At 39.8% G+C, this 24,940-nt stretch overlaps 1 protein-coding gene across 4 annotated transcripts in view; it reads left to right on the top strand.

Annotated features, from left to right (window-relative positions):
* Nucleotides 1-18,469, top strand: part of LOC101332190 (adenylate cyclase type 10-like) — a 38,712-nt gene extending 20,243 nt beyond the window's left edge. The window contains exons 17-33 of one of the 4 annotated variants that reach the window (XM_033864281.2): nucleotides 525-796; nucleotides 1,322-1,458; nucleotides 2,134-2,259; nucleotides 4,475-4,744; nucleotides 5,681-6,010; nucleotides 8,250-8,313; nucleotides 9,528-9,747; nucleotides 10,089-10,214; nucleotides 12,543-12,715; nucleotides 13,270-13,426; nucleotides 14,813-15,017; nucleotides 15,107-15,203; nucleotides 15,656-15,774; nucleotides 16,038-16,155; nucleotides 16,766-16,964; nucleotides 17,513-17,720; nucleotides 18,240-18,469. In XM_033864281.2, coding sequence (XP_033720172.1) covers nucleotides 525-796; nucleotides 1,322-1,458; nucleotides 2,134-2,259; nucleotides 4,475-4,744; nucleotides 5,681-6,010; nucleotides 8,250-8,313; nucleotides 9,528-9,747; nucleotides 10,089-10,214; nucleotides 12,543-12,715; nucleotides 13,270-13,426; nucleotides 14,813-15,017; nucleotides 15,107-15,203; nucleotides 15,656-15,774; nucleotides 16,038-16,155; nucleotides 16,766-16,964; nucleotides 17,513-17,720; nucleotides 18,240-18,307 — 2,889 coding nt within the window. In that variant the 3' untranslated portion in view covers nucleotides 18,308-18,469. Of the gene's footprint in view, nucleotides 1-524; nucleotides 797-1,321; nucleotides 1,459-2,133; nucleotides 2,260-4,474; nucleotides 4,745-5,680; nucleotides 6,011-8,249; nucleotides 8,314-9,527; nucleotides 9,748-10,088; nucleotides 10,215-12,542; nucleotides 12,716-13,269; nucleotides 13,427-14,812; nucleotides 15,018-15,106; nucleotides 15,204-15,655; nucleotides 15,775-16,037; nucleotides 16,156-16,765; nucleotides 16,965-17,512; nucleotides 17,721-18,239 lie in introns of those variants that run through there. The other 3 variants (XM_073810736.1, XM_033864283.2, XM_019949818.3) reach the window with 3 other exon arrangements.
* Nucleotides 18,470-24,940: the final 6,471 nt, after the last annotated feature.

Here is a 24,940-nt window from a genome sequence, read left to right as displayed (position 1 = left end):
ATAAACACATTGGCATGGTTACCTGTGGCAGTGAGGAATGGAATGGGAGTAGGGAATGTGGATAAAAGAGAATACATTTTTTTTAAAGTCTACATGAGCAGGCATTATAACTGGTAGCCTTAGCTATAGCACTCCCAGGTATTTCTGATGTGCAGCCTGGTTTGGAAATTACTGGTTTAAAAACACTGTGAATTCCCACACAGTTTGAATCTTTTGCTAAAATGAAATATTTGCAAGCTTCAAGTTTGATTTGGAGAATATTTTGATGCTTATTTCATATTTCAGTTAGTATTTTCTTGTTCAAAGAAACTCAGTACATTTCTTTAGGAATTAGATATATAAGCTGTGTTTTATATTTATAAAGTAAAATATTACCTGGACTAAGAATACATTTTACTCTGAAAATCCCAGCCTTTGTTGACATTTTATTTAAATTGTTGATGGGAAATTCATGGTAGATTTGAAAATCAGATGACTTCATTTCTAATCAGAGCTTGTCATTGTTTCTTTACTGTTATTTCCAGGCAATGAGGGAAATACCACTGATTTTCCTCATTGATGAGGCCCAGTATATGGATGCAGACTCCTGGGAGTTTTTGGGAACTTTGCTCTCCAGTGTGCCCATCATCATGGTGATGACATTGACCCCTACCTTCACCCTTTGTGGCTGGGCCCAGCACTTCCTGCAGAGCCCTCAGGCTATCTTTGTGCCCATTTCGAAGTTGGCAGCGACCTCACTGTTGAGAATGGCATGTTGGGAACTGGGGGTGGTGAGCATCCCCCAAGAGCTGCAGATGTGAGTGGCTAGGACTAGCTGGGCACTTCATTAAGGGAGGAGCCAGTGCCATAGTATAAGAGAAGGCTCAGGTCTCACACCGGAGTTGGGGGAGAGTATGGCATTAGAAACCATGAGGAGGCCCAAAACTAGGATTTAAGAGTAGACAGTCTCCTAGTAACGCAGTAAAGGGCTGTCTCCCCTGGGCTCTTCACCCAGGTTTTCACAGGACAGTTAGGACTTGGATGGCTTTCTTAATAGGTCCAGTATGTGCGGTCAGGCCAACTTCTGCCGGACCCTTTAGCAAGGGGATGCTAGTTCCTTTTAACATCAACAGAAGCAAAATAGTTGAGAGAAAAGTTACTGCCAAAACCAATCAGAAACTTTTTTTTACATTTCTGTGCTGCTGCTTCCCTCTGTTAGTGTATATCATCAAGAACTGACTTTAACAAAAGAAGAAATATTCCTCAGTATGAAGTACCTTTATGCTTGGCTCTCTTCAAGTGGGCATCTTTAGTCAGCAATCCCCTGCTTACCTCTCCACAGCTACCTTCTCCGCAGGTGCTTTGGAAACCCCCTTTACTGTGAGATCTTATGCCAGGACCTTCTCTCTAAGAACATATTGCTCTTTCATGACCTCCAAAAGGAGGAGGGGGAGAACAGCAAGTGGGAGACCCTGTCAGGTAAGCTGAGCTTCCCAGGGTTCTACCCTGATCCCACTGCTGGAGTTCATTCTTGAACATGGCATCACCTGGTCCTAATTAGGCATGTGCCTCTTCCCTGCTGCCATCATAAGCAAGATTCGGCCTTCCTGGCTAAGTGTACTATACAAATAATACGCAACTGTGTTGAAAACACTAAATACCTGCCTCAGATAAAGTAATTGAGTCAATCTACTTTAGTTCCTTTTTGAGCAGCCTAGGAGGCGGGGATAGGAAAATAGGATTTATAAACATCAGAGAGGATTGATAAACATGACAGTCTAATAGAGAATTGCACATTACTGATGAGAAAGATGACTTGAGGGTTTGAATGGGGGAGGGGAGAAGGGAGGAGGAAAGAGATAGAAGTATGTGTAAATCCAGAAAGACATCCTAGAGCTGTGATGTAATAGAAGAGAGGGCTATTGAAAGGTAAACAGGAAGAGTGAGAATGTTAGGTACCGTGTGGTACAGGAAATGTTCGTTCCTAAGAGAAAATGAGAGGACAGGCAGGATGGGTGGGGTAAACCACTTTAAACGTGTATGCTCCATTTATCTTAATCCTTTCAGTTTCTTGACTAAATGTGTTTTTGTGCCTTTAAAACTACAGTCACTGAGCATGGTGTTTTCCTCAGTCATAGTCTTCTTTCTCTACAGCCAATGCCATGAAATCCACAATGTATAGTATTTCTCCTGCCAGCTCTGAAGACCAGGAACTTTATGTCTGCACAGTCAAGGATGATGTGAACTTGGATACAGTGCTTCTTCCACCGTTATTAAAAGGCAGGTCCCTTGAAGACCTCAAGTGAATCAATTACAGGTGTCATTGCACTTAGTAATTTGGTGGATGATTGCGTATAGATCCCTCATTATCATGCTAGCTTCATTTCTTCAAAAAAGAAATCTGCCTTCCAGAAATAAATTCTGGCACTGCCCGAAGAGTTCTTAAAGACTTGTAATGCTACTTGAGTAATGTTTTATGTAAGTGAGCCCACTGTTCTCTTTGAGGCTGACTGATAACCTGGGAAAGTTTTCTAGTTGTTTAATAAAAACTATGACCTGAGTTTCCCTTTGTGCATATCCCTGTGCTGGAGGAGACAGTAAACAAGGGAGATAATGCTGCTGAGATTTAGGAAAATCCATGGTGCTGGTGAAGAGACAGTATTAGGGACATAGCAGGGGTTTAATAAAAAGAGTGCAAAGTAAGCTTATAATGACTGATGAGATAGAGAATAAAGTCGTCAGAATTGGGTAGGCATAATTAGACAGGCGGTGTTCTTTTTAGAGATGAGGATGGTTTTTTTAACGTTCTGTTCAAATGTTTGGTGGCCAGGGTACTTTATTAACCCTTCTTGAGGAATGTTATGATGGATAAGCATGCCTTCAAGTCAAGCATGGTCTTACTGAGAATATAAGACACGCATGTGAAACAGCAGTACAGAACACATTGGTAATTAAGAGCCAGGGCTCTGGCATCAGAAAAATCTGGGTACCATTGCTTCCTCCACTTAGTAGCTGTGAAACGTTAGATAAACTTATCTAAGCCTTAGTCTTCTCATACTCAGATGAGGATAATGATAGCCCCTACCTCATGGGGGTAGTTGAAGATTAAATGAAATAAATCATGGTATATAATTAATAGTCAATGACTGTTAGCTATTATAAGCTGTCCACTCTGGTGGTTTTAGGTCCACCTGGACAGTTCATATTCCTACAACTGTGATAGGCCACACTTGGCATTGGCTTTACTAACTTAGAAGCGTACAGGTCAGGAAACACAGCACTGTAGCAGTACAGGAGCAAGTGGTTTTCTTCAGTGGGGGTCCTCACGGCAGTTCCCACTGCTATTCTCTGGAGCCTCAAGGAATAGCTTACATGTGATGGGATGAGACCATGATGGATGGGTGCTTAGATGCCCCATTTCCCAACAAGGAACTGGTATCTCTTAGAATAGTCCTGGAGGCATAGTTTCTAGGCACTGTGACCTGTTACAAGAATTACTACGCTCAAGGAACCCCAAAGCTGTGGCTTACCACCAGGTATTTGTAGCTTATTCACAGTTTTCCTAGTCCAAATTCAGTTTCCAATCAGGGATCACTCTTTGCATAAGCAGTGTTACCTGGTAACTCAGCTGATATTCTAATTTTATAAGGATCCTAGGAAACAGCTAGAAAGTTAACCCAAGATCAGTATTGTCCACAGGGAAGGAAAAAGGATTTAACTCATAAGCTAAAATGAACAGTCCAGTCAGCAAGGCCTTGGTCTAAATGAAAGGCCAAAGCTACATGGTAAAAGGCCATGTAAGTTATACAAGTATTTAAGAAGGGGGCTGACATGACTATATTTGTACTTTAGGTGTACAGTTCTACCACTAGTTAATGTGTTATTGAGATAAGAATGAGAGGAAATTGGAGATGTTCAGAACAGGGTAGCATAGTGATCCAGGTGAAAATGACTACTTATACTAAAATTGTTTAGGAGGAAATATATTCAAGAACATTTAGAAAGAGAATGAGTGGGTGACAAGGTGGTTGTGAGGGAGAGGGAAAAGATTAGAATTATTCCTAGATTTGGGGCTTGGTGACTTACTGGTTCAATACCAACTGCTTTAATACATGGGTCAGAATATGGAGAGATTTACTAAAATGCTTGGAGTTAAGATCTTTATAGTAATTAGAGTTCTGGGACCAGGAAGCCCAGCCTCCATGTTTAGTTGAAAGTAAGAAGAAAATGGATCTACCAGCAAAAGGTTTTGGTGACCATGAGGAACAGTTTCAGTGTTGTGCTGAAAACCTGATTGTTGGTTGAATAATGAATGGGGAATGGGGACAAAAGAGGACATGGAGATAAGGCTCTTTCAAGAGATTTGGCTGAGTGGAGAACAGATGGACAAAAAAGCAAACGCTTTTTTTTTTTTTTTTGAATGAACGGATTGTTAACACAGTGTATTCTATGTTAGTAGAAAGCCTGTTCATTACAGATTTTTTTTTTTCTTCAGAAATAGCAGTGAACCAACTGGATCAACTGAGCCCAGAGGAACAGTTGCTGGTTAAGTGTGCTGCAGTCATTGGTCACTCCTTCCACATAGATCTGCTGCAGCACCTCCTGCCTGGCTGGGGTAAAAATAAGCTACTTCAGGTACTGAGGGCTCTTGTGGATATACATGTGCTCCACTGGTGCAACAAGAGCCAAGAGCTTCCTACTGAGCCAATATTAATGCCTTCCTCTATCGAGATTATTGAACAAACCAAAGAGGAGAGAAAGTCAGGTGAGGCAGAGCTGCTCCCTTGTTCTCAGGACTGAATAGAGAGCTTTGGGTGAGGGTATCTGTGTTCAGAAAGAGTATCAATATCATATATCATGGGCCTCAGTCTCTTAAAGCTTATGTCTAAGAGATGGGGGAAATTAATTATTTTAACCATGGAAGACCCATGGTTATAGTGAATGAATAGCCTGTATTTTTCAGAATTGTCTTAATTTCAAGAATTCTAGCTCCATGTTAACCCCATGTGTTAAGTATTTGTATTTTGATTTTTGGTTCAGAAAATATTGCCGTAGTCTTTTTTTTTTTTTTTTTTTTTTTTTTTTTTTTGCGGTACGCGGGCCTCTCACCGTTGTGGCCTCTCCCGTTGCGGAGTTGCCGTAGTCTTTTATTGGCTTCTTAGGATAAATAATAAGAAAATAGGATAAACTGTTTCTAATTTTAGAAATTCACAAGGACGTTAAACACACATGATATTTAAACATATGAACAAAGCAAGATATAAATTAAATAGCTGCAATCTCATATTCTCCACAAAAAAGAATAAAATTGTGACATAAGCTACCCAAAGCATATATAATCCACAAATAATTTGACTTTGAAATATATTTGGACCTTATATTTGAGCAGAGCCTTTCTGTTATTTTATGTTTATAATAATTTGCAGTAAAAAAAGCTCAATTTAGGAGGAAAAACTAAGAAGTCTATCCAGTGTAGTTCTCTACCACTAGACATTTCTTCCCTGTTGTACTTTATACTAGATACAGTCAATATCACTCTCAGATTGGTATAAAATTTTTTATACAAAGGAAGCCATAATACCAAATAGGAATTATAAATAAAATTTTCTTATACACTAGCAGCATGTGCTTGGGAGTTTGCTACCTGGTAGCGTAAAAGGACTTTAAGGGAGACTCTCATTTAGGTTTTCCTATATTTCAGATGCTGGCTCTCCTCTCAGGCTACAAGAGAAACTATCCCTACCTCAAACCGAGGTGCTAGAATTTGGAGTGCCTCTATTGCAGGAAGCGGCTTGGGAGCTGTGGCCCAAGGCACAACAGACAGCCCTACACCTTGAATGTGCCTGGTTTCTTCGAGATTTGGCCTGCCGCTGTGGGAGCTGTCATGGGGGGGACTTTGTCCCCTTCCACCGTTTTGCCATCTGTTCTACTAAGAGCTCCAGTGGGACCTCCCGATTCTGTAGCTACAAAGATACTGGCTCGATACTAACACAAGTGATCCCAGACAAATTGCAGCTGCCTTCTCCCCAAGGTAAATCCAGGGGGCAGAAAGAAGACACGTGGGCAGCACTTCTCTTTATTCGTGTACTTGGAGCTCTTTATTCAAAAGGTGAAATCAGATTAAAAGAGAAAAATAGGTGGAGAGAGCCATTTCTCACTGAAGTACCAGAAATAAGAAAAGTGTGATCTCAGAGTTAAAAGGAACTTTAGAGATTATTCTTGGTTTGGTTGGCAATCTTGGGCAAGTTACATAACCTCAGTTAATTGAGGAAAATAACAATACACACTTCATAGGTTGTTGTGAGGATTAAATGAGTTAAAATAAATATATAATGTGCTTTGAATAGTGCCAGGCACGTGGTTAGTGCTCAATACGTTTTAGTTATTGTTTTTATTATTATAATTATTCAGCTCAGTAATTATTCAGCTCAGTACACATATATGGAGCCCTTATGTGTATCAGATGCTGCAGTTAGGTGTTAATAATACAAAATGAAATTATCAGTTTTGGGGGGGTGATACAGACATATAAATAGAGAATTCCAATATGGCATGATAAAGGTGATGAAAACGGACTACATAGGAGTTGGGGTACCTAGAGAAGGGGCCATTAGCCCAGCCTGAGAAAGGAGTAAGATAAGACTCCCTTGAGTGAGATTTGAGGGATAAGTAGGAGTTAGCTACTTAAAGAAGTTTGGATTAGTGGATAGATGTTCCCCAAAGCCTATAGCCCTCTACCACATCCCAGATAAAGAGTTCACCCTCGGGAATTCCCTGTGGTCCAGTGGTTAGGACTCCATGATTTCACTGCTGAGGGCCAAGAGTTCACCCTCTTAGTTTTAACATTTTCAGTTAGCTTACCTTGTAGGGCATCCCATTTCATTCTCAGTAGCTGTTAGAAAGATTCTTTCATCAAGGTGAACTCTACCTTCCTGCAACTTTTTCACTCATTTTTCAGAGTTGTGCCTTCTTTCATATTTGAAGACAGCTGTCAAGACCCAGGCAAATCTTCTCTTTTACTACTTTGATAAAAGAGAAGTTGGTGTTGATGTTAGCAGGGGAGAGGGATATGGGAGAGATGGTGAATCGGTGGTGGTAAAAGACTAAAATGAAGATGTTGATCTATGATCCTACCTCTTCTGGCCAGAACATTCTTATGACTCTATGAAGGTGGACCAGTGACTTGGAGAAATTGGTCACTGGCTGATGAGCTCTACAGTCATTTGCACTGTTGTACTTTCTGAGGGGAAAGAGGAAAGTAGTAGTGAATGTCCTGGTTGGTATTATGAAGAAATCACACTATTATTCATATTTCCTATATGGCCTTTCGTTTTTGAGAGGTCACTGTCAGCTGTAGATTCGACAGCCTGGTCAGTCTAGCTGTGAGAGAGGCCCAAGACCTTTCCAGCACATCCGAACCCTGAGTAGGCTTCTCAGACCCAGGGCCGTTGTGCATGACCATGTAGAACAGAGGGTGTTATTCACACGGGCTATGCTATGATGATGCCCTGAGAATTGTGCATTGCAGTAGTGCTGCCAAATTCCAGTTTCCTTAGTTACCTTAGCCTTGCTTTACCTTACCTCAGGTGACGTAATTAAATAATCAATAATAAACTTGTGTTTACTTAACAAACACAAGTCCTCCCTATAATTATTCTCTTAGACTTCTTTTCAATCCCACCACCTGTGCTCCTGAGCCCAAATAGGTAACATCCCCACATCCTTCCCAGTCTTTTCTTTTTGGTCAGAAGACAGCTGCAGAGAAAAAGGCAAATCTAGAGGATAGAGGTTATTTAAGGCCAGCTAGGTAAAGCTGAAAATCTCTGCTGGTCGTTGTGACTCTGGTGGGATGTGACATCTTGTGCCCTCATGATTTTCTTCACTAGGTCTTAGGATCTGTGGTTCGCTCCCATCTAGTCGTAAATCTGATCTAGATATATTCTTGGATTTTTACTATTAGAATTAGTCATCAAACCAGATGGACACATTCTTTATTCATTTCTTTTGCAAACAGAATTAGGAATTGGTTTGGGAAGTTTGAGAACGAAAGGAGTTACTATTTGAATCACAAATAGTTGCATTTAAGGAAAAAATTAGCACCCTAATCTTGTGTGTAAGGCTAATTTTAAACCTAAACTTATCATTTTTATAATGGGGGAGGCAATTAGGTCATGAACTAAGCTGCAGTGGAAAGGTAGTCAGGAATTTTAAATATTCTCAGTTAATACAAATATGGGCAATTAAAGATAATCATCTCTTTCTCCCTACAGACAGTTTTCAGTTCCAGACAAAATCACCCAGAAGTCAGGAGGCCTTCACAAGGGAACACTGCAGGTAGGTGGAGATGCTGAGAGTGGGCATGGAGGAGGCCAGGAAGTGAGACACAGATAACCATTAAACTAGGGCACTCACCTTACCTGCAGACAAGGAAGGCATCTGACCACCCAGGAGCAGTGACTCTTGTACTCAGCCCAAAATTCAAGTTAACAGAGAATCAGAAAGGCAATTTTTGATTGTTTGTAGGGAAATTATTTTTTAGTGATTAAGAAAAACTTTATTTAATAGCTCTCAAATGTATTGTACATGTAGCAGATTGTTTTCAGCTATAAATTTGCCTTCTCAATTACTTTTGAGCCCAGATGATATTAAAATGATTTTACATTTCATAACTATGTACCTCCTGGCTTTCTAATGCCTGTCTTAACAACTTTACATGTTCATACCTTGAATTCATCAGCCACTCTCGTTTCCTATTATACTTATCCAACCTGATTTCCTTCATTTTTCAAACAAAAATCTATGTTCTACATGAATCACCCCCATACTTATTGTGTCTCTGCTCACACAGTTCTCCCTTTTAAACATACTCAGTGGCATGCACATCCTTCCAGTTAACAGAATGGTCACCATCCTTCAAAGCCCTCCTCAGTTCCCACTTTTTTCAATCATTCTATCTCAGAGAGATCAGACCTCTTTTGAACTCGTGGTGCCTGTAGAAAGTGCATTGGACTAGTAGTCAGAAAGGTGAACTCTAGTTTTGGTTCTACTCAGTAGCTGTGAGGTCATACGTAAGTCACTTAACCTCTCTGAGCTTCAGTTTCCTCATCTGTAAGAGGGAGGTAATTTTTGCCTACCTGAATGGCAGGGTTATTGTAGGATAAGGTGGTGGTATTGTATAAAATAATATTCAAATATGCCATGATGGAGTTCAAATGTGCTAATAGATAAAGGTATTATTACTTACTGCTTTGTATCATTTTTATGTTTGCATGTAACAGTGTTAGTTCACTCTTCAGGTGTGGTCGTTTCCTTTAGTTTGTGAGGTACTTTGGCTTTAGGTTTTTAAAACTCCCTAATAGGGCTTTGCCATTATAGACCAGGTCCCTGACTTTCAAAACCTATGGAGCAATGGAGGAGAAAGATAGACATAGAATTAATGAATTATAAAGGAAAGCTTCCTGGATAAAGTGGCTTTGAGAACTGGTAATGCCTCAGCAAGAGTGGCTACTGGGTGGCCACTCTCAGCTCTTCATCTTCTCTCCACAAAGAACAGAGGAAGAGTTCCTGGATGAAGTGAACAGGAAACTGGCTCAGACCAGCCCTGAGAAAGACATGTTAACCATGAAGCCCTGCCACTGTAAGGAAGTCCTGAAGTTAGTGCTGTCACCTCTCACCCAGCACTGCCTGGTCATTGGAGAAACCACTTGTGCGTTTTATTACCTGCTGGAGGCTGCCGCTGCCTCCTTGGACCTGTCAGATAATTACATGGTGAGCAAGCTCTGCTCTCTGCCCCTGAGCTGAGCCCTATGACTAGGGGAATTTTATAGGGATTTCTTACCATCAGGTAACTTGCAATGAAAAGTGGAGGAAAGTGGGAGAGAGAGGAGCTGTAAGGGGTCTAGGAGAAAATATGAAGTGAGAGTGAAGGAGCACCATGTGCTGCCAGCCCTGCCCCAACTCCTGCACACACACAGTCCAGCTCCCCATTTCTAACTAAATCCTGCCCCAGTTCAAATTCATCATAACCTTGATCTAGCCCTCGCCCCAGTCACACGCTTAGCAACATCTAAATCCTAATCCAGTTTCTCCATCCCTTGTCTTGTTTGGAGGCCTTCCTTTATCTGAGGAAGGCAAGCAGCCTTCTGGGCCAGCCCTCAGCATTCTCGTTTTATAAACAGCGCAAGGTGAAGATCTGTCAGTTTGAGGAGGCCACTTTCTGCTGTCTTCGGTCAGAGGTGAGGGCAGGGGGTAACCTTGAAGTCTGGGTTGTTTCTCCTTGAGGAATATCCTGTTATTTCCTTTAAAATCTCTTTTTTTGTCTGCAATTATAAATGTGATTCAAATTCAAAACAGAAATACATGTAGGAGGTGAAAGAGCGCTTACTAATCCCATGTCACGCCCAGCATAGTTAATAATTGGTGTGAATTCCACCAGCTATACACACATAGTCATATCATTATTGTTATCCATTATTTTTAAAATAGAATCATAATTCTACATTGTCTTTTTTCTGCATCTGGTTTTTATTCTTAAAAATACAGATTGAACATATTTGCATATTGACATACATCCAATCATAGTTACAGGTGCCAAGTACTACGTTATATCCATATATCAAATTAGCCATTTCCTTCTTCATGTACATTTAGGTTGTCTCTAAGTTGGGGTTATTATAAACATTTCTACAGTGAATATTTTTGTAAATATCTCTTTACTCCCTTGTGAGAGTGTTTCTGTAAGAGAAATTTTCAGAGGTGGAAATGCTAAGGCAGACAATATGAATGATTTTACAATTAATAAATATAATGCCAAATTGTCCACTACAGTATTATGTGAACTTGAGTTCTTCTCACTTCTTCACATCCTTACCAACATCAGATGTTATAAGTCTTCTTTAAATGTTTATTGGTCATTTATTTCTGTGAATTGCCTGTCATGTCCTTTGCTCACTGGAGTGTATATAAACTAATTCAGGGGGATGCGGGGGTGAACAAAATGGGTGAAGGTAGTCAAAAGGTATAAGTTCTGAGGATGTGATGCACAGCATGGGACGGTAGTTAACAATACTGTGTTGTATATTTGAAATTTACTAAGAGAGTAGACCTTAAAAGTTCTCGTCACAAGAAAAAAAATTGTAACTATATGTGGTGATGGATGTTAATCAAACTTACTGTAGTGATCATTTTCCAGTATATACATATATTGAATCATTATGTTATACACCTAAAACTAACACAATGTTGTATGTCAGTTATCCCTCAATTAAAAAAATCATCCCATTGTACACCTTAAAGTTACACAATGTTATATGTCAAATATATCTCAATAAAGCTAGAAGGAAGAAAAGAACATACATTTCAAAGTCTCTCCCCACAATCCTACCACTGAGCCACTGTGTCCTCTCTTTATGTATTCTACCAGAGGGGCTCAGCACACATAAATGTATATAATCTTTCCCCTTCCTTTGTTATATACAAATAGGAGCTCACTATACTCCATTCCACATCTTGTTTTAAAATAAATAAATAAATATACCTTGTAGATCACTCTATATCATTTATAACAAATTTCCCCAGGGAATGAGATTTGTATATCAAATAGGAACTCTGGGGAAAGCATGCCATGAGACATTCCATTTTCAAAGGACAAATAGGGGTAAACTTACTTATTCTGGATGAATAACTCATAACAGCAACTTCTCCCGGCCTCATTACTGTTAAATCGAACAGAACAAAGTATGTTGGAATGATTATTTATCAAGTTATAAATGATGACTTCATAAAACCATGGGGGATGTTTTGTTAGAGAGCCGAGCTTTCAAATAAAATACATAAATAAAAACTAGTTTCAGTGTGAACCTTAAGATACCTTGATTAGGAGAGTAAACCTAATGTGTATAAATGCCTTTGAATACCAAAGGGAATATTAGAGTTGTCCAAGGTATTGCATTATTTGTGTTTCAACCAAAAGGTCTTTGGAGCAAAGTTAAATAATTATTTCTTTCCCTTTAAAAGAAAGAATTATTGTGCAGTCTTCCTAAGCTTGTTCAGAAATTACCATAGACTTTATCATTTTCTTGGAGGATTTAGCCATAGAACAGGCAGGTATATGATAACCTCAAGGTAGTTCCTCAGATCCTACCCTCAAATGCACTATGGTGGTACAACTTGTTTATGAAGAGGGATACGGGATTTGGTGATATCTCAGATGCTTTCCATGGCATCTGAAGCATCTCAGTTTCTGCCCAAATGATAATCCCATCTGAGTCTAGCAGCATCACTTTCTAGATCACAGCCTTCCTCTACTACTCACTGGCAAATGTCTGGGAGATGAGAAAGGAGAGTGCTTTCTCCGTAATTCTGTTTTCTCACTCCTTTACTTGGCTCGTGGCCCTACTGGTGCCTGGTAGTGTGGCCAGGCTCTGCTCCAACTCAGCTCACTCTAGTACCTCAAGGGCCCCAAGTACACATTCCAAAATAAAAGCCAGTGTGTTATATGCAGAACCTTGTCCTTAATAATCTTCCCATATTTACATTACTGTTTCTCATTTTACTGTCTCCAGGTCTGTTTCAACATGGGACAGATCACCTTGGCCAAAAAATTGGCTAGGCAAGCCCTTCGTCTGCTGAAAAGGAATTTCCCTTGGACCTGGTTTGGTGTCATTTTCCAAACATTCCTAGAGAAATGCTGGCGTTCCTGTTCCCTGAGCCAGCCCCCAGACAATCCTAGTGAGAAGTGAGAAGCCTAGCCAACTTGTCCTGTTTCCATTTAGGGCCACAGAGAAGTAAACTAGGACCCAGCCTGGGGTTTTGCCTATTTGACTATAAAGACTGCTCTTTTTACAGCCAATTCAGTGTAGCTGAATGAGGACTTCTTTCGTTTTTGGAGTATGGTATTATCCTGTCTCTTTCAAATAAAGATACATATATGTGTATTGTGTGTACACATACACATATGTGGCAATTTAATATCAATATTATTTCTCTGATATATATACACATAATACTAAGTTGCTACCTGGTTATTGAGCTATAATAATTTATAGGAAATGTATTCAACCAAAAGAGCAATTCAAAGAATGAAACCTTTTTTAAAAAACGTCTCTGAAAACTTTTTTTTCTGGTTGAGAGGGATGAATTTAAAAGGCATATTGGGTTAGAAGTAGTGGGATCCCAGGAACCTTTCTGAGTCTGAAAGTCTGGGTGAGTAGACTCAGATTTCTTGTGGGGAAGGATAGCGGACACTGGTGAAGAATAAGGGCATGCTAACCACCCTTTGCTTCACACCAGTAAGAAGAAGCTGGCAATCCTGCAGCAGCAGGTGCAATGCCTCTCCCTGCTCTGGCAGCTCTACAACCTGGAGGCCACGGCCAGCAGCCGCAGGTTTGCCTGCCTGGCCACTCTTATGCAGGAGAATTCAGCCAAGGAGTCTGCCAGTGAAGCCCAGGTAAGCCACCCTTGGTTTACCTATGTCCTCACTCATAAACTTAAAATGCTAGGGGGAGAGACCCTGCCAAGTCCCTGGTTAAGTGTGGTTCCACGGTAACCCAGACTTAACGGGACACCACCGATCTTGTGTTTGAGCAGGGTTCTCAATTTGCAGTTTATAGATGGGCTTCCAGGTACGAAGCTATCTGTGAACTCTCTGAACTGAATGTTGACTTTTGTGTGTATGTTCAAAAGAGCATTTGGGGAGTGATAGGAAGTAGGGAAGGGATCATAGCTTTCATCAGATTCTCAAAGCCAGTGGTCTAAAAAAAGGATCAGAATTGCTGACTTAGGAAAAAAGAAGAAAGGCTTCCTAATTTTAGTGTCCATCTGTCTATATCTCTCTTTTATCCATCTGCTCAACAAATATTTGACGAACACCTATTCTGTGCTAGGCACTGATCTTGGTTCCAGGGAAACAGATAAGTGAAATATGTCGTATGTTAGGTGATAATAAATACAATGAAGAAAAATTACATGAAGACCAGAGGACATGGAGTTTTGGGAACTGGGTGCAGGGTGGGGCGGGGGGGGATGCAATTTTAATAAGATGGTAGGGAAAGCCTTACTGAGCAGTTGGCTTGTGGGCAACTATCTGAAGGAGATGAGAAAGTAAGCCACATGGCTATCTGGGAGAAGAGTGGAGAGGAAGAGGGCATAGCGAATGCACAACGCATGCCCTCTGTGTTTGAGGAACAGTGTGACTAGAGGGGAGGGAGGAGAGGTGGAAGAACCAGGAGATGAGTCAGAGAGTCTAGGGAGGGGGATGGGAGATGGTGCCGGCCTTGTAGGCCACTGTAGGGGTTTTGGCTTTTACCCTAAAGAAGGTGGGAAGCTGTTAGTGGCTTCTTAGAAGTGGAGTAACCGAGTCTGCTTATATTTTAATAAGATTATTCTATTGGAAACCTAACGAACACGGTGTTTCAAGAGTGTCATCAATGATGTCAAATGTGCACGCAACTGATAACAGAGATCTAGGCAGCAGTTCTGAAGAGTTCTAAGGGGCAAGAATCAGAGGACTTAATTAGAGAAAACATAGAAGAGGTGCAGTTTGGCCAGCGTTTTGAAGGGGAAAGTCTCGGATTGGGGAGAAACAAGAGGTGCAGATGGAGAAAGTGGTTTGTTTCAAGAACAGGCAGTAAGAATGACCAAATTAGAAGTGTAGGGGTGAGAAGGAGTGTGTTTTCATAGCTGGAGTTGAGGTGAGTGGTGGGGCCCCCAGGAGTGCTGACTGAGTGAGCAGCAAAGCATGCAGGGGGCTCTTATGCAGGAAAAGGACGAGATGGAGATGCATGCAGCCTGACTGTACAGCCAGAATATTTACCCCATGTTTGTTGCCCTGCAGGTTGTCTCTACCTACGTGGCCCTCTCCCAGTTCTCCCAGAACATGGGTGACAAGGAGAAGTGGCTGCATTGTGAGCAGATGGCCATTCAGAAAAACAGCCTGTGTTGGTTCTCCAGGGAGGGATTGTTGGCCACAGCCCAGCTCATGCAGGCCTTGGCCTACACCAAGCTCTGCCTCGGCCATCTTGACTTCTCCATCAGGCTGGGTAATGGGGCCTGACGCTGGTGGGCCTAGGGCTTTTAGAGAGGCCAGGTTCACCTCTAGACCTCACATGATGCTCTTTAACCTCCTTAGGTTTTCAAGCTCGTGAGATATGCAGACACCTCAAGAAACCAGCTCTGGAGAATCTGGTTCTCTCAGTTCTCTTCAGATCTGCATTTCTGAAGAAAAAGTATTAAGATCATTTTCTGTCCTTTGTATTTGTTGCCTTAGAAGGGAGGGTATGATCTTCCAGAGAAGCTTAGAGTGGAGAGGGAGAAACTGTTCCCTCTCCACAGCCAGGACTGTCCCTTCTCTAGTCACTCCAGGAAGCATTGTCTTAAGTTTGAGGGGTCAGGAGTAGAAATGCAGAGTCTGAGCTACCAAATATTCCTTTTTTCCCCCATTTTTCTTCAGGGAGGTAGGTAATTGATCAAGACCCTGGAAATTGTCTCAGAGTCATTTTCCCACTTCCTTTGCCTTAGAGACAGGTCTGATCCCAGGCACAGATGCTCTCTCTATAAACAGAGTTATGGAGAGGAGATTTAGGGGATATTAGGCTGCTTTGAAGGTGTAAGATCCCCTCCTCTCCTATACCGTCCTCCCCATTCTCTAGCTGGTCCCAGTGGCTCTGTCTCTCGGCAGATTTGATCTGTGTGTCCATGTGCTGGAGAGTCAGTGGGTGCTCATTTCCCAGGGTCATGATGTCCTTGGCCTGGCCTGCTTCTATTCTGCTTGCTTAGATCTGCTGCTCTATGGAAAAGGTAAATTTGTGCCGGACTCTGCTGTACTCCTGAGGGATTCAGACCTCAGGTGGGGCCCTGGGTTTGGAACATAGGCAGTCATGAGCCCGTCCCTTAGGCATGGCCTCTGCTCCTGGCCTCTGGTTCCTTAAGGTCTAGGAACCACGTTGTGATTCAGGGATGTCTGCCTTTCAGGTGCTGTCTCCTCCCCTGTACCACACACCTTCTATACCACTTCCTACGTGGACAACTTATACTAACCTGGTTACTTTCTCTCTCCACAGGATGGCTGTGTCGGCCCTTTGGGGAATGTCTGCATTTCATTCAACATTACGAGCACAGCTGCATTCTAAATTCTCAGAGCAATGTCATGCTGGGGGTCCACTCCTCTCTGGCCATGTGGTAATGTGGGGTACCAGCATGTTACTCAGGGCTGTGGGAAAGGGTAGAAATTTGAAGACACCATGAACTCATTGAAACTATTGCCTTTTGCCCTTCCAGGCAGGACTGTTCCACATCTCCAACCCACTTCTTTGTTTTTGTTTTTTTTTAATACATTTATTTATTTTTTTTATTTGTTTTTGGCTGTGTTGGGTCTTCGTTGCTGCACGCGGGCTTTCTCTAGTTGCACCGAGCGGGGCTACTCTTCATTGCAGTGTGTGGGCTTCTCATTGTGGCGGCTTCTCTAATCCAACCCACTTCTAAAGACCACCTCCCATTTACCCCCCATCTTATTTGTAGGGTTCTTCTTGTCCCTTAACAGGTTTGGGCTTATAGATTAAGGGTTCGGTTTAGAGTTACATTTAAGTGCAAGATAACCCATGGCAAGACTGAATATCATTGGTTTCCTTTTAAGTCTCCTTACATATGAGTTAGTAGCCTTGGCCACTTACCAGAATCACAATTCTGACTGTCCAGGAGATCTTAGAGCCTTAAAAAGTGACAGTTCTATGAGAGAGCCATGGTTGGTAAGCAGGGGAGAGAGCTGAGAGCTGTGATTCTTCCCTTTCAGGTTTGCCCAGGACTCACAGTGGAAGCTATTTGAGCACCACTTCTCCAAGGCTCACCAATTGGTGAAAAGAACCAATGCCTCACTGTTTGGTTCACATGGCTTTGTCCGATTCCTAGAGTGCCATGTGCTAATGTTACAGAAGATGCCAGAGGGTGTCTTCGCACATACTGCCTCAGAGACTCCCCGCCAAACCCTCAAGGTACCTGTCTCCATTACCCCTCAACTAACACCTAAGTTATGGTACTCTTTCTGCCACCTGCATCTCTCCCTTACTCTTCTCCTTGCTGCCTCTGTCTCTTTTTCCCCCTTGAACCCTTTTTTTACTCTGCCTAGAAAGTCTTTCCACCTACCTCATGTATCCTCCCAGATATTCTTGCGTGGTCAGGACTGGATTCCTTAACTTTCTGGATTTGCACAGCTACTACCCAGTACCATTAAAATGTTAACACTTAGCCCTTCTCAGTGGACCACTCTGGCTCAGTCTATACTGTCCTCCCTGCATCCCTGCCTTCTGAGTTTGACACATCTCCCTGCATCCCTGCCTTCTGAGTCTAAAACATTCCAGTCCCTCTGTATCTCAAAACAGACTTTCTGGGCCTACTTTACCATCTGGGCCTACTTTACTCCTTTCTGTTACCCCAGCCCTGAGTGAGTATGCTGAGTGGGGACTGCTGTAAGTTCTGATGGAGTGGAGTGGAGGAAAGAAGGTACTAATCCCTGAGCTAATGGACCTTCGCTTCCTTTCAGTACTTTAAGGAGTTCTTCTCTCGATGTGTGACCTGCCCTGTCTATCACCAGTGGGTCTCTGAGCTTAAAGCCTCTGTAATGAGATGTGGAAAGAGAGAGTCCATGTCCTTGACTAACGTCATCAGACCTTTTGACACCTGCTTGACCAGGATTTGGATAGAGGGAGAATTCCTGGAGGAAAATAACTCCTTTGAAGGAAATTTGCAGAGTAAGCATTCCTTCCTGGAACCCTTGTCTGAGAGACATAAAGAACAGTCTCAGATTCTTACTCACAAGCAGTCAAAGACTGTACCTCCAAGTAAGAAGGGACATGCAGATAATTAGGATTAGTCCTTGCTCCAGAGGTAATTGTCCTTCTCTCACAGTGCCGGACCCACCCTAGACAGAGACCCCTTATATTGTTGAACAGTGTAAGAGCCTCTCTTGGCCCTTTGTTTCAGCATCTATAACCCTTAGGCATAGGAAGTTCCTCCCTGGTCCCAGCTTAAACAAATAGATTGTTCCCTTGGAGTAGCTGGATGGTTACTAAGGGAGAAAGAAGGCCTTAGAAACCACAATGTAATGTCTGTGAAGGTAAATGATAAGATATGGGCAAGTAAAAGAGAGGAAAGAATATAGTTTCTTGCTTTAGGGCCCAGCAAATCTCCTCCTCCAGGCCATGAGTTAAATTTGTAATTGCTGAGGAAGTTCTTTGTGTTTGTATTATTCTTTATGTTCCTATTTTCAGGATTTGTCAGAGTGGCTGATGTCAAGGAGAATAAAGATGAAGAAGAAATTCAAGAATGTATATGTTAAAACAAACAAACAAAAATCATCTGAAGGGACCATGATTCTTTCATTACATGTAATACAAAGATATGCCCCCAAGTCTCCTTTTTAAGATACTGTATAGTATACATATTAAATATGCTAGCCTTTATCTATATCTTTGTCAAAATAAAAGCCTGTGTTTCTAAAGCATGAAACTTAGATCTTTCTTAACTCTTAACAGTCGGTAATGCAACTATGGCAGAAATTAGAATCAGAGCTAGACCGGAGGCCAGGGAGGCTTTGAGATGAACTGATTCCATCTTATATAATAAGGTAAGATCCATTAACATAATCTTTTCAAGTTTCTTCCATGTTGTAGAATTCCTTTTTGTGGCTGAATAACATTCCTTTTTATGTATATGCCACAGTTTATCCATTTATGAGCTAATGGATATTTGGGTTGTTTCCACTTTTTGGTTATTATGAATAATGCTATGATAAACATTTGTGTACAGGTTTTTGTATGAACATATGTTTTCAGTTCTCTTCAGTATATACCTAGGAATGGTATACCCATTTCTGTATGACAATGGGTCATACAGAAACTCTCTGTTTAGCTCTTTAAGGAACTGTCAAATTGTTCTCCAAAGTTGCTGTACCATTTACATTCCCACCAGCAATGTGTAAGCATTCCAGTTTTTCACAAACAATTGTTATTATTTGTTTTTTTGATTATAGCCATTCTAGTGATTGTGAAGTGGTATCTCATTGTGGTGTTGATTAGCATTTCCTTAATGACTAATGATGTTGATCATTTTTTTATGAGCTTATTGGCCACTTGTATATCTTCTTGGAGAAATGTCTATTCAAATCCTCTGTCCATTTGTTGTTGGAATATTTGCATTTTTGTTGAGCTTGAAGAGTTTCTTATATATTCTGGATACTAGACCCTTATCAGATTTGATTTACAAATATTTTCTCTCATTCTATAAATTGTCTTTTCACATTCATGATGGTACTGTTTTGCAGCACAAAAGTGTTTTGTTTTGATGAAGTCCAGTTTATCTGTTTTGTTTTTGTTTTTTGGTTGCTTGTGCTTTGGTATCATATCTTAGAAACCATTGCCAATCTTAGGCCACAAAGATGTTTTTTCTCTGTTCTCTTCTAAGCGTTTTATAGTTTTAGCTTTTATTTAGGTCTTTGATTATTTTGAGTTAATTTTTGCATATATTGAATGGTAAGTTTCCAAAGTCATTCTTTTGCATGTGGATATACACTTTCTCAGCACCACTTATTGAAAAGACTATTCTTTCCCCCATTTAAATGACTGAACACTCCTGTTGATTTATGGTTTTATGAGATGTATGGGTTTATTTCTGAACTCTCAGTTTTATTCCGTTGGCCTGTATGTCTATCCTTATGCCAATACACACAGTCCTGATTATTGCAGCTTTGTAAGTTTTAAAATGAGGAGGTGTGAGTCTTCCAACTTCATTATTCATTTTCAAGATCGTTTTGGCTATTCTGGGTCCCTTGCATTTCCATATGACTTTTAGATCAGCTTGTCAGTTTCCACAGTTTCCACAAAAAGGAGAGCTGTAATTTTGATAGAGATTATGTTGAATCTATAAATCAATTTGCAGAGAATTGCTGTCTTAGCAATATTAAGTTTTCTGATCCATGAAAGTGGCATATCTTTTCCATATATGTAGGTCTTTTTTAATTTCTTTCAGTGATGTTTGTAGTTTTTAATGCACAAGTCCTACACCTCTTCTGTTAAGTTTATACCTAAATAATTTTATTATTCTTGGTACTATTATAAATGGAATTGTTTTTTTAATTTCATTTTGGGTTGTTCATTGCTGGGGTATAGAAATAAAACTGATTTTTGCATATTGGTTTTGTATCCTGAAACTTTGCTGAATTCATTTGTTAGCTCTAAGTTGTTTTGGTTTGGGTGCACTCCTTAGTATTTTCTATATACAAGATCATGTTATGTGCAAATAGAGATAATTTTACTTCTTCCTTTCCAATCTGGATGCCTTTTATTTCTTTTTCTTGCCTAATTGCACTTGCTAGATCCTACAGTACAATGTTGAATAAAAGTGACAAGAATGGACATGCTTTTCTTGTTCTCAACTGTAGGGGAAAAGTTTTTAGTTTTTTACCTTTAAGTATGATGTTAGCTGTGAATTTTTTATAGATGCTCTTTATCAGGTTGAGGAAATCCCGTACTATTCCTAGTTTGTTGAGTGTTTTATCATGATAGAGTGTTGGGTTTTGTCAAATGCTTTTTCTGTCACCTGTTGAAGTGATCATGTGGTTTGGGGGGGGGGGTTTCTGTTAATATGGTGTATCATATTGATTTTCAAATGTAGAACCAACCTTGCATTCCTAGAATAAATCACGTTTTGTCATGGTGTATAATCCTTTCTGTTTGTTCCTAGGTTCTATTTGCTAGTGTTTTGTTGAAGATTTTTGCATCTACATTCATAAGGAATGTTGATCTGCAGTTTTCTTGTGATCTCTTTGTCTGGTTTTTGTATCAAAGTAAAACTGGCCTCATAGAATGAGTTGGGAAGTATTCCTTCCTCTTCTGTTTTTTGGAAGAGTTTGTGAAGGATTGGTTTTAAAATTCTTTCAGCATTTGGTAGAACTCACCAGTGAAGCCATCTGGGCATGGGCTTCTCTTTTGGGAAGTTTTTTGATTACTAATTAAACCTCTTTACTTGGCATTCGTCTATTCAGATTTTCTATTTCTTCCTAAGTCAGTGTCAGTAGTTTGTGTCTTTCTAGGAATTTGTCCATTTCATCTGAGTTATCTAATTTGTTGGTATACAGTTGTTCATAACATTTCTTATAATCCTTTTTATTTCATAAGGTCAGTAGTTCCACTTTCATTATTCCTGATTTAGTAATTTGAGTCGTCTTCTCTTTGTTTCTTGTCCAGTCTAGCTAAGGTTTGTAAATTTTGTTGATCTGGTCAAAGAACAACTCTTGGTTTTGCTGATTTTTTTCTATTGTTTTTCTTTTCTCTATTTCATTTATTTCTGCTCTAATTTTTATTATTTCCTTCCTTCTACTTGCTTTGAGTTTAGTTTGCTCTTCTGTTCCCAGTTTCTTCAGGTGGAAAGTTAGGTTATTAATTTGAGATCGATCTTTCTTCTTTTTTTTTTAAAATACAGGTATTTACTCCTATAAATTTCCCTCTAAGCACTGACTTTGCTGAATCACCTAAGTTTTGGTATGTTGTGTAATTATATTCATTCATTTCAAAGTATTTCTAATTTCTCTTGAGATTCCTTTTTCCTGTTTGTTATTTAGGAGTGAGTTGTTTAATTTCCACATATTTGTGAGTTTCCAAATTTTACTTCTGTTATTGACTTCTAATTTCATACTGTTATGGTCAGAAAACATACTTTGTATGATTTCAATCCTTTTAAATTTATTTAGACTTGATTATGGTCAAATATATGGTCTGTCCTGGAGACTGTTACATGTATGCTTGAGAAGAATGTGTATTCTGCTGTTGTTGGGTGGAGTGTTCTATAGGTATCTGTGAGATCTAGTTGGTTTATAGTGTTGTTCATGTCTACTCTTTCCTTGCTAATCTTCCACCTACTTGTCCTATCATTTTTGAAAGTGGAATATTGAAGTCTACAACCGTTACTCTTTGTTTATTTCTCCTTCAGTTCTATCAGTTTTTGCTGTATTTTGAAACTCCGTTGTTAGGTACCCATATGTTTATCATCATTATATCTTCTTAATGGGTTGAGTCTTTTATCATTATAGAATGTCCTTTCTTTATCACTAGTAACAATCTTTGTCCTAAAGTCTATTTTGTCTGATATTAGTATAGCTACTCCAGTGTTTTATAGCTAGTTTGCATGATTTATGTTTTCCCATTCTTTTACTTTCAGCCAACTTGTGTTTTTCAATCCAAAGTTTGTCTCCTAGAGACAGCATATAGTTGGATCATGTGTTTTTTAATCATTCTGCCAATCTCTGCCTTTTAATTGGAATGTTTAATCTGTTTACATTCAGTATAATTACTGGTAAGGTAAGATTTATGTCTTCCATCTTGTTATTTGTCTTCTACTTGTCTTATGTCTTTTTTTCTCCTCTATTCCTTCACTGTCTTTTGTTATATTAAATGAGTTAAGTTTAATTCCCTTGTCATCTCTTTTACTATATAATTTGTGTTATTTTCTTGTTGTAGGGATTACAGTTAACAATATAGTTCAGATTAATACCAACTTAATTTCAATAATATACAAAAACTGATTCTATATAGCCCCATTCCCTCCCGCCTTCTTCATATTGTTATTGTCATAGAAGTTACATCTTAATAAATGGTGTACCTGTCAACACAGGCATATAATTATTGCTTAATGAAGTTGTCTTCTAAATCAAATAGGGGCAGGGGAAAGCCATTTTTCTTGAGTAAATACTCCTTGGATTGATGCAAGCCATTGGTTAATTTCCAGAGTTCTGAAAAAGTTGATTCTATTTTTGCCAGTTTTCTTGTTTCTTTTATGGAGGAGAGAATTTTCAGAGTTCTCTAACCACTTTCTTTTAAAATCACTCTCAATGTACTTTTAACTTGTATTTCCCTTAGATGAAGTTAAACATCTTTATTATGTTTATATTTCTTTTTGTGTGGGCTATAGGTATGTATTCTGTGACTGTATTCTATTAAGTATTTGTTTTCTAGTTGATTTGTAGGGGTTAGGGAAATGAGCCATCTGCCTTTGTATGAGCTGCAAAATTTTTCTTCATTTTGTGTTTTGACTTTTGTTTATGGTGTTTTTGTCATAAAGGGAAAAGTATCAGTCTTTTCTTAATTTATCCTAATGTGTCAGTTTTAATGTATCTATGAATTCTTTTATGGCTGCTGAGTTTTGTGTAATACTTTAAAGATTTTTTTCCTCTAAGATTATTTTAACTATTCCCCAATGACCTTTCAAGTATTTTTTAAAATAAATTTTATCAAAATATAATTTACATGCAGTAAAGTACACCTATTTAAATGATGAGTTTTGACAAATGTAACCCATGTAACCACTACCACAAACATGATAGAGAACATTGAATCACCCCCAAAAGTTCTTTCAGGCCCCTTTAGAGTCATTCCTACTCTACCACCACCACCCGCGCAAAATACTCTTGTTATTTTTTTTCCTTGTGTTTATATCTGTGATGATTTTCCCCTTGTCATTTATTTCATCCATCTTCTTGAGTAAAGTTAGCTAACACTTTATTTCATTTTACTTCAGAGAATAAGCTCTTTTATTTATGTATTAGTTATGTCATTTTTCTCCTTTAAAATTAGCTATTTGAGTTAGATGCTTAATTCTTGTTAAGGGTGTGAATTTTCCTCTGAGAACTTCTTTAACTGAATTCCAAAGGTTCTGATATGAAGCAGTCACCTCACCATGTCACCTGCATTTTCTTTGCTTTGTTTTTGTGTTTCTTATAATGAAATTTAGTTTAGTATTTTCATCTTAGCAGTTACTTTTATACCTATGACTCTGGTTGGAAGTCTATGAATACCAACCAAAGCAATGATGGAATTAATATATTTCTCCTTCCCTCTTCTCTTCCAGCCAATTGATTATCTTAGTATTTTCTTTTGTATTGTTAAATATACCTTTACTTCTCTCACGTTCTAAAAAGTTCAAACTACATTCAGACCAGGTTAAGTTTCTCCCAGAGGGGTGCTTTTTAGACCTAGTCTGCCCTTCCCCCACATTCTCCTGCCCTCCCGCCCCCCCAACCTTGCCTTCCCACCAGGCAAGTCCCCAGTCATCTTAGCCAGGGGAAATGAGGGCTTAGTTGATTGGTGGGCAGCTCCTGCCTCCCTAAGGGACAGAGTAAATTTAGGTTCTGTCACAGGCTGAGACTCTATCAGAGGAAGCTCAAAACATCCTGCCAGAGCTTCCTGAAAATAGCATCGCTAGACTTACACAGTCCCTGCCTGTTCCTTCTCCTCAGATATCTAGACCAAGCTTAGGGCCCTTCCAGATGGTCCAGATGGCCAAAATCTCTTTTTGCTTAGTTCTCCGTGATTATAAAAGACTGGGTTCCTGAGCACCTCATCTTCTCCATTTAAGTCTCTCATCTCAGTATGGGCAAATATTTTCAAACTGAACAGTTGAGAAGAAATCATGGCAGAAACCTTAAAGGGCCTCCTATCCCCAGGCTGGACTAGCTTTCATTTACACTTAACCATGGCCATACCCTTACCATTTATTCCTCCTCCCCTCACCCCCATGCCCTTTTTCCACTGGACTCGTCCCAGGCTCAGAGTTCAGGCCAAAGGGAACAGAACTACCAGATGATCACCCAGTTGAGAAAGAGCCAGCTCTGGTAAAACTGATGTCTGCAAAGTTCTTTCATTTCCTTGTGCTTGAAAATCCTTTGTCCTGCCAAGGATTAAGCTTGGTATTTATTTCAGTTTCTGACCTTACTCCTGTTTCTTTTCAACTTCATCTCTCATACCCCATCTTTCCTGAATCTCCTTTAACTAATTATTATCCCCCTTCTCCCACCATATGTTGTTACATCATAAGATGTCACTTGTTTACAAGGTAGAGAGCAGAAAGCAGAAGAGATTTCTAGACTCGAGCAAATGACTCTATACTTTCAGGTATCCTGATAAAGGCAGGAAATACTTTT

The sequence above is a fragment of the Tursiops truncatus genome, chromosome 10 (genome assembly GCF_011762595.2).
Source record: "Tursiops truncatus isolate mTurTru1 chromosome 10, mTurTru1.mat.Y, whole genome shotgun sequence".
In the NCBI taxonomy this organism is placed as follows: Eukaryota; Metazoa; Chordata; class Mammalia; order Artiodactyla; family Delphinidae; genus Tursiops; species Tursiops truncatus.
Note: the sequence above shows the minus strand (reverse complement) of the source record. Positions and strands in the feature narration are given on the sequence as shown.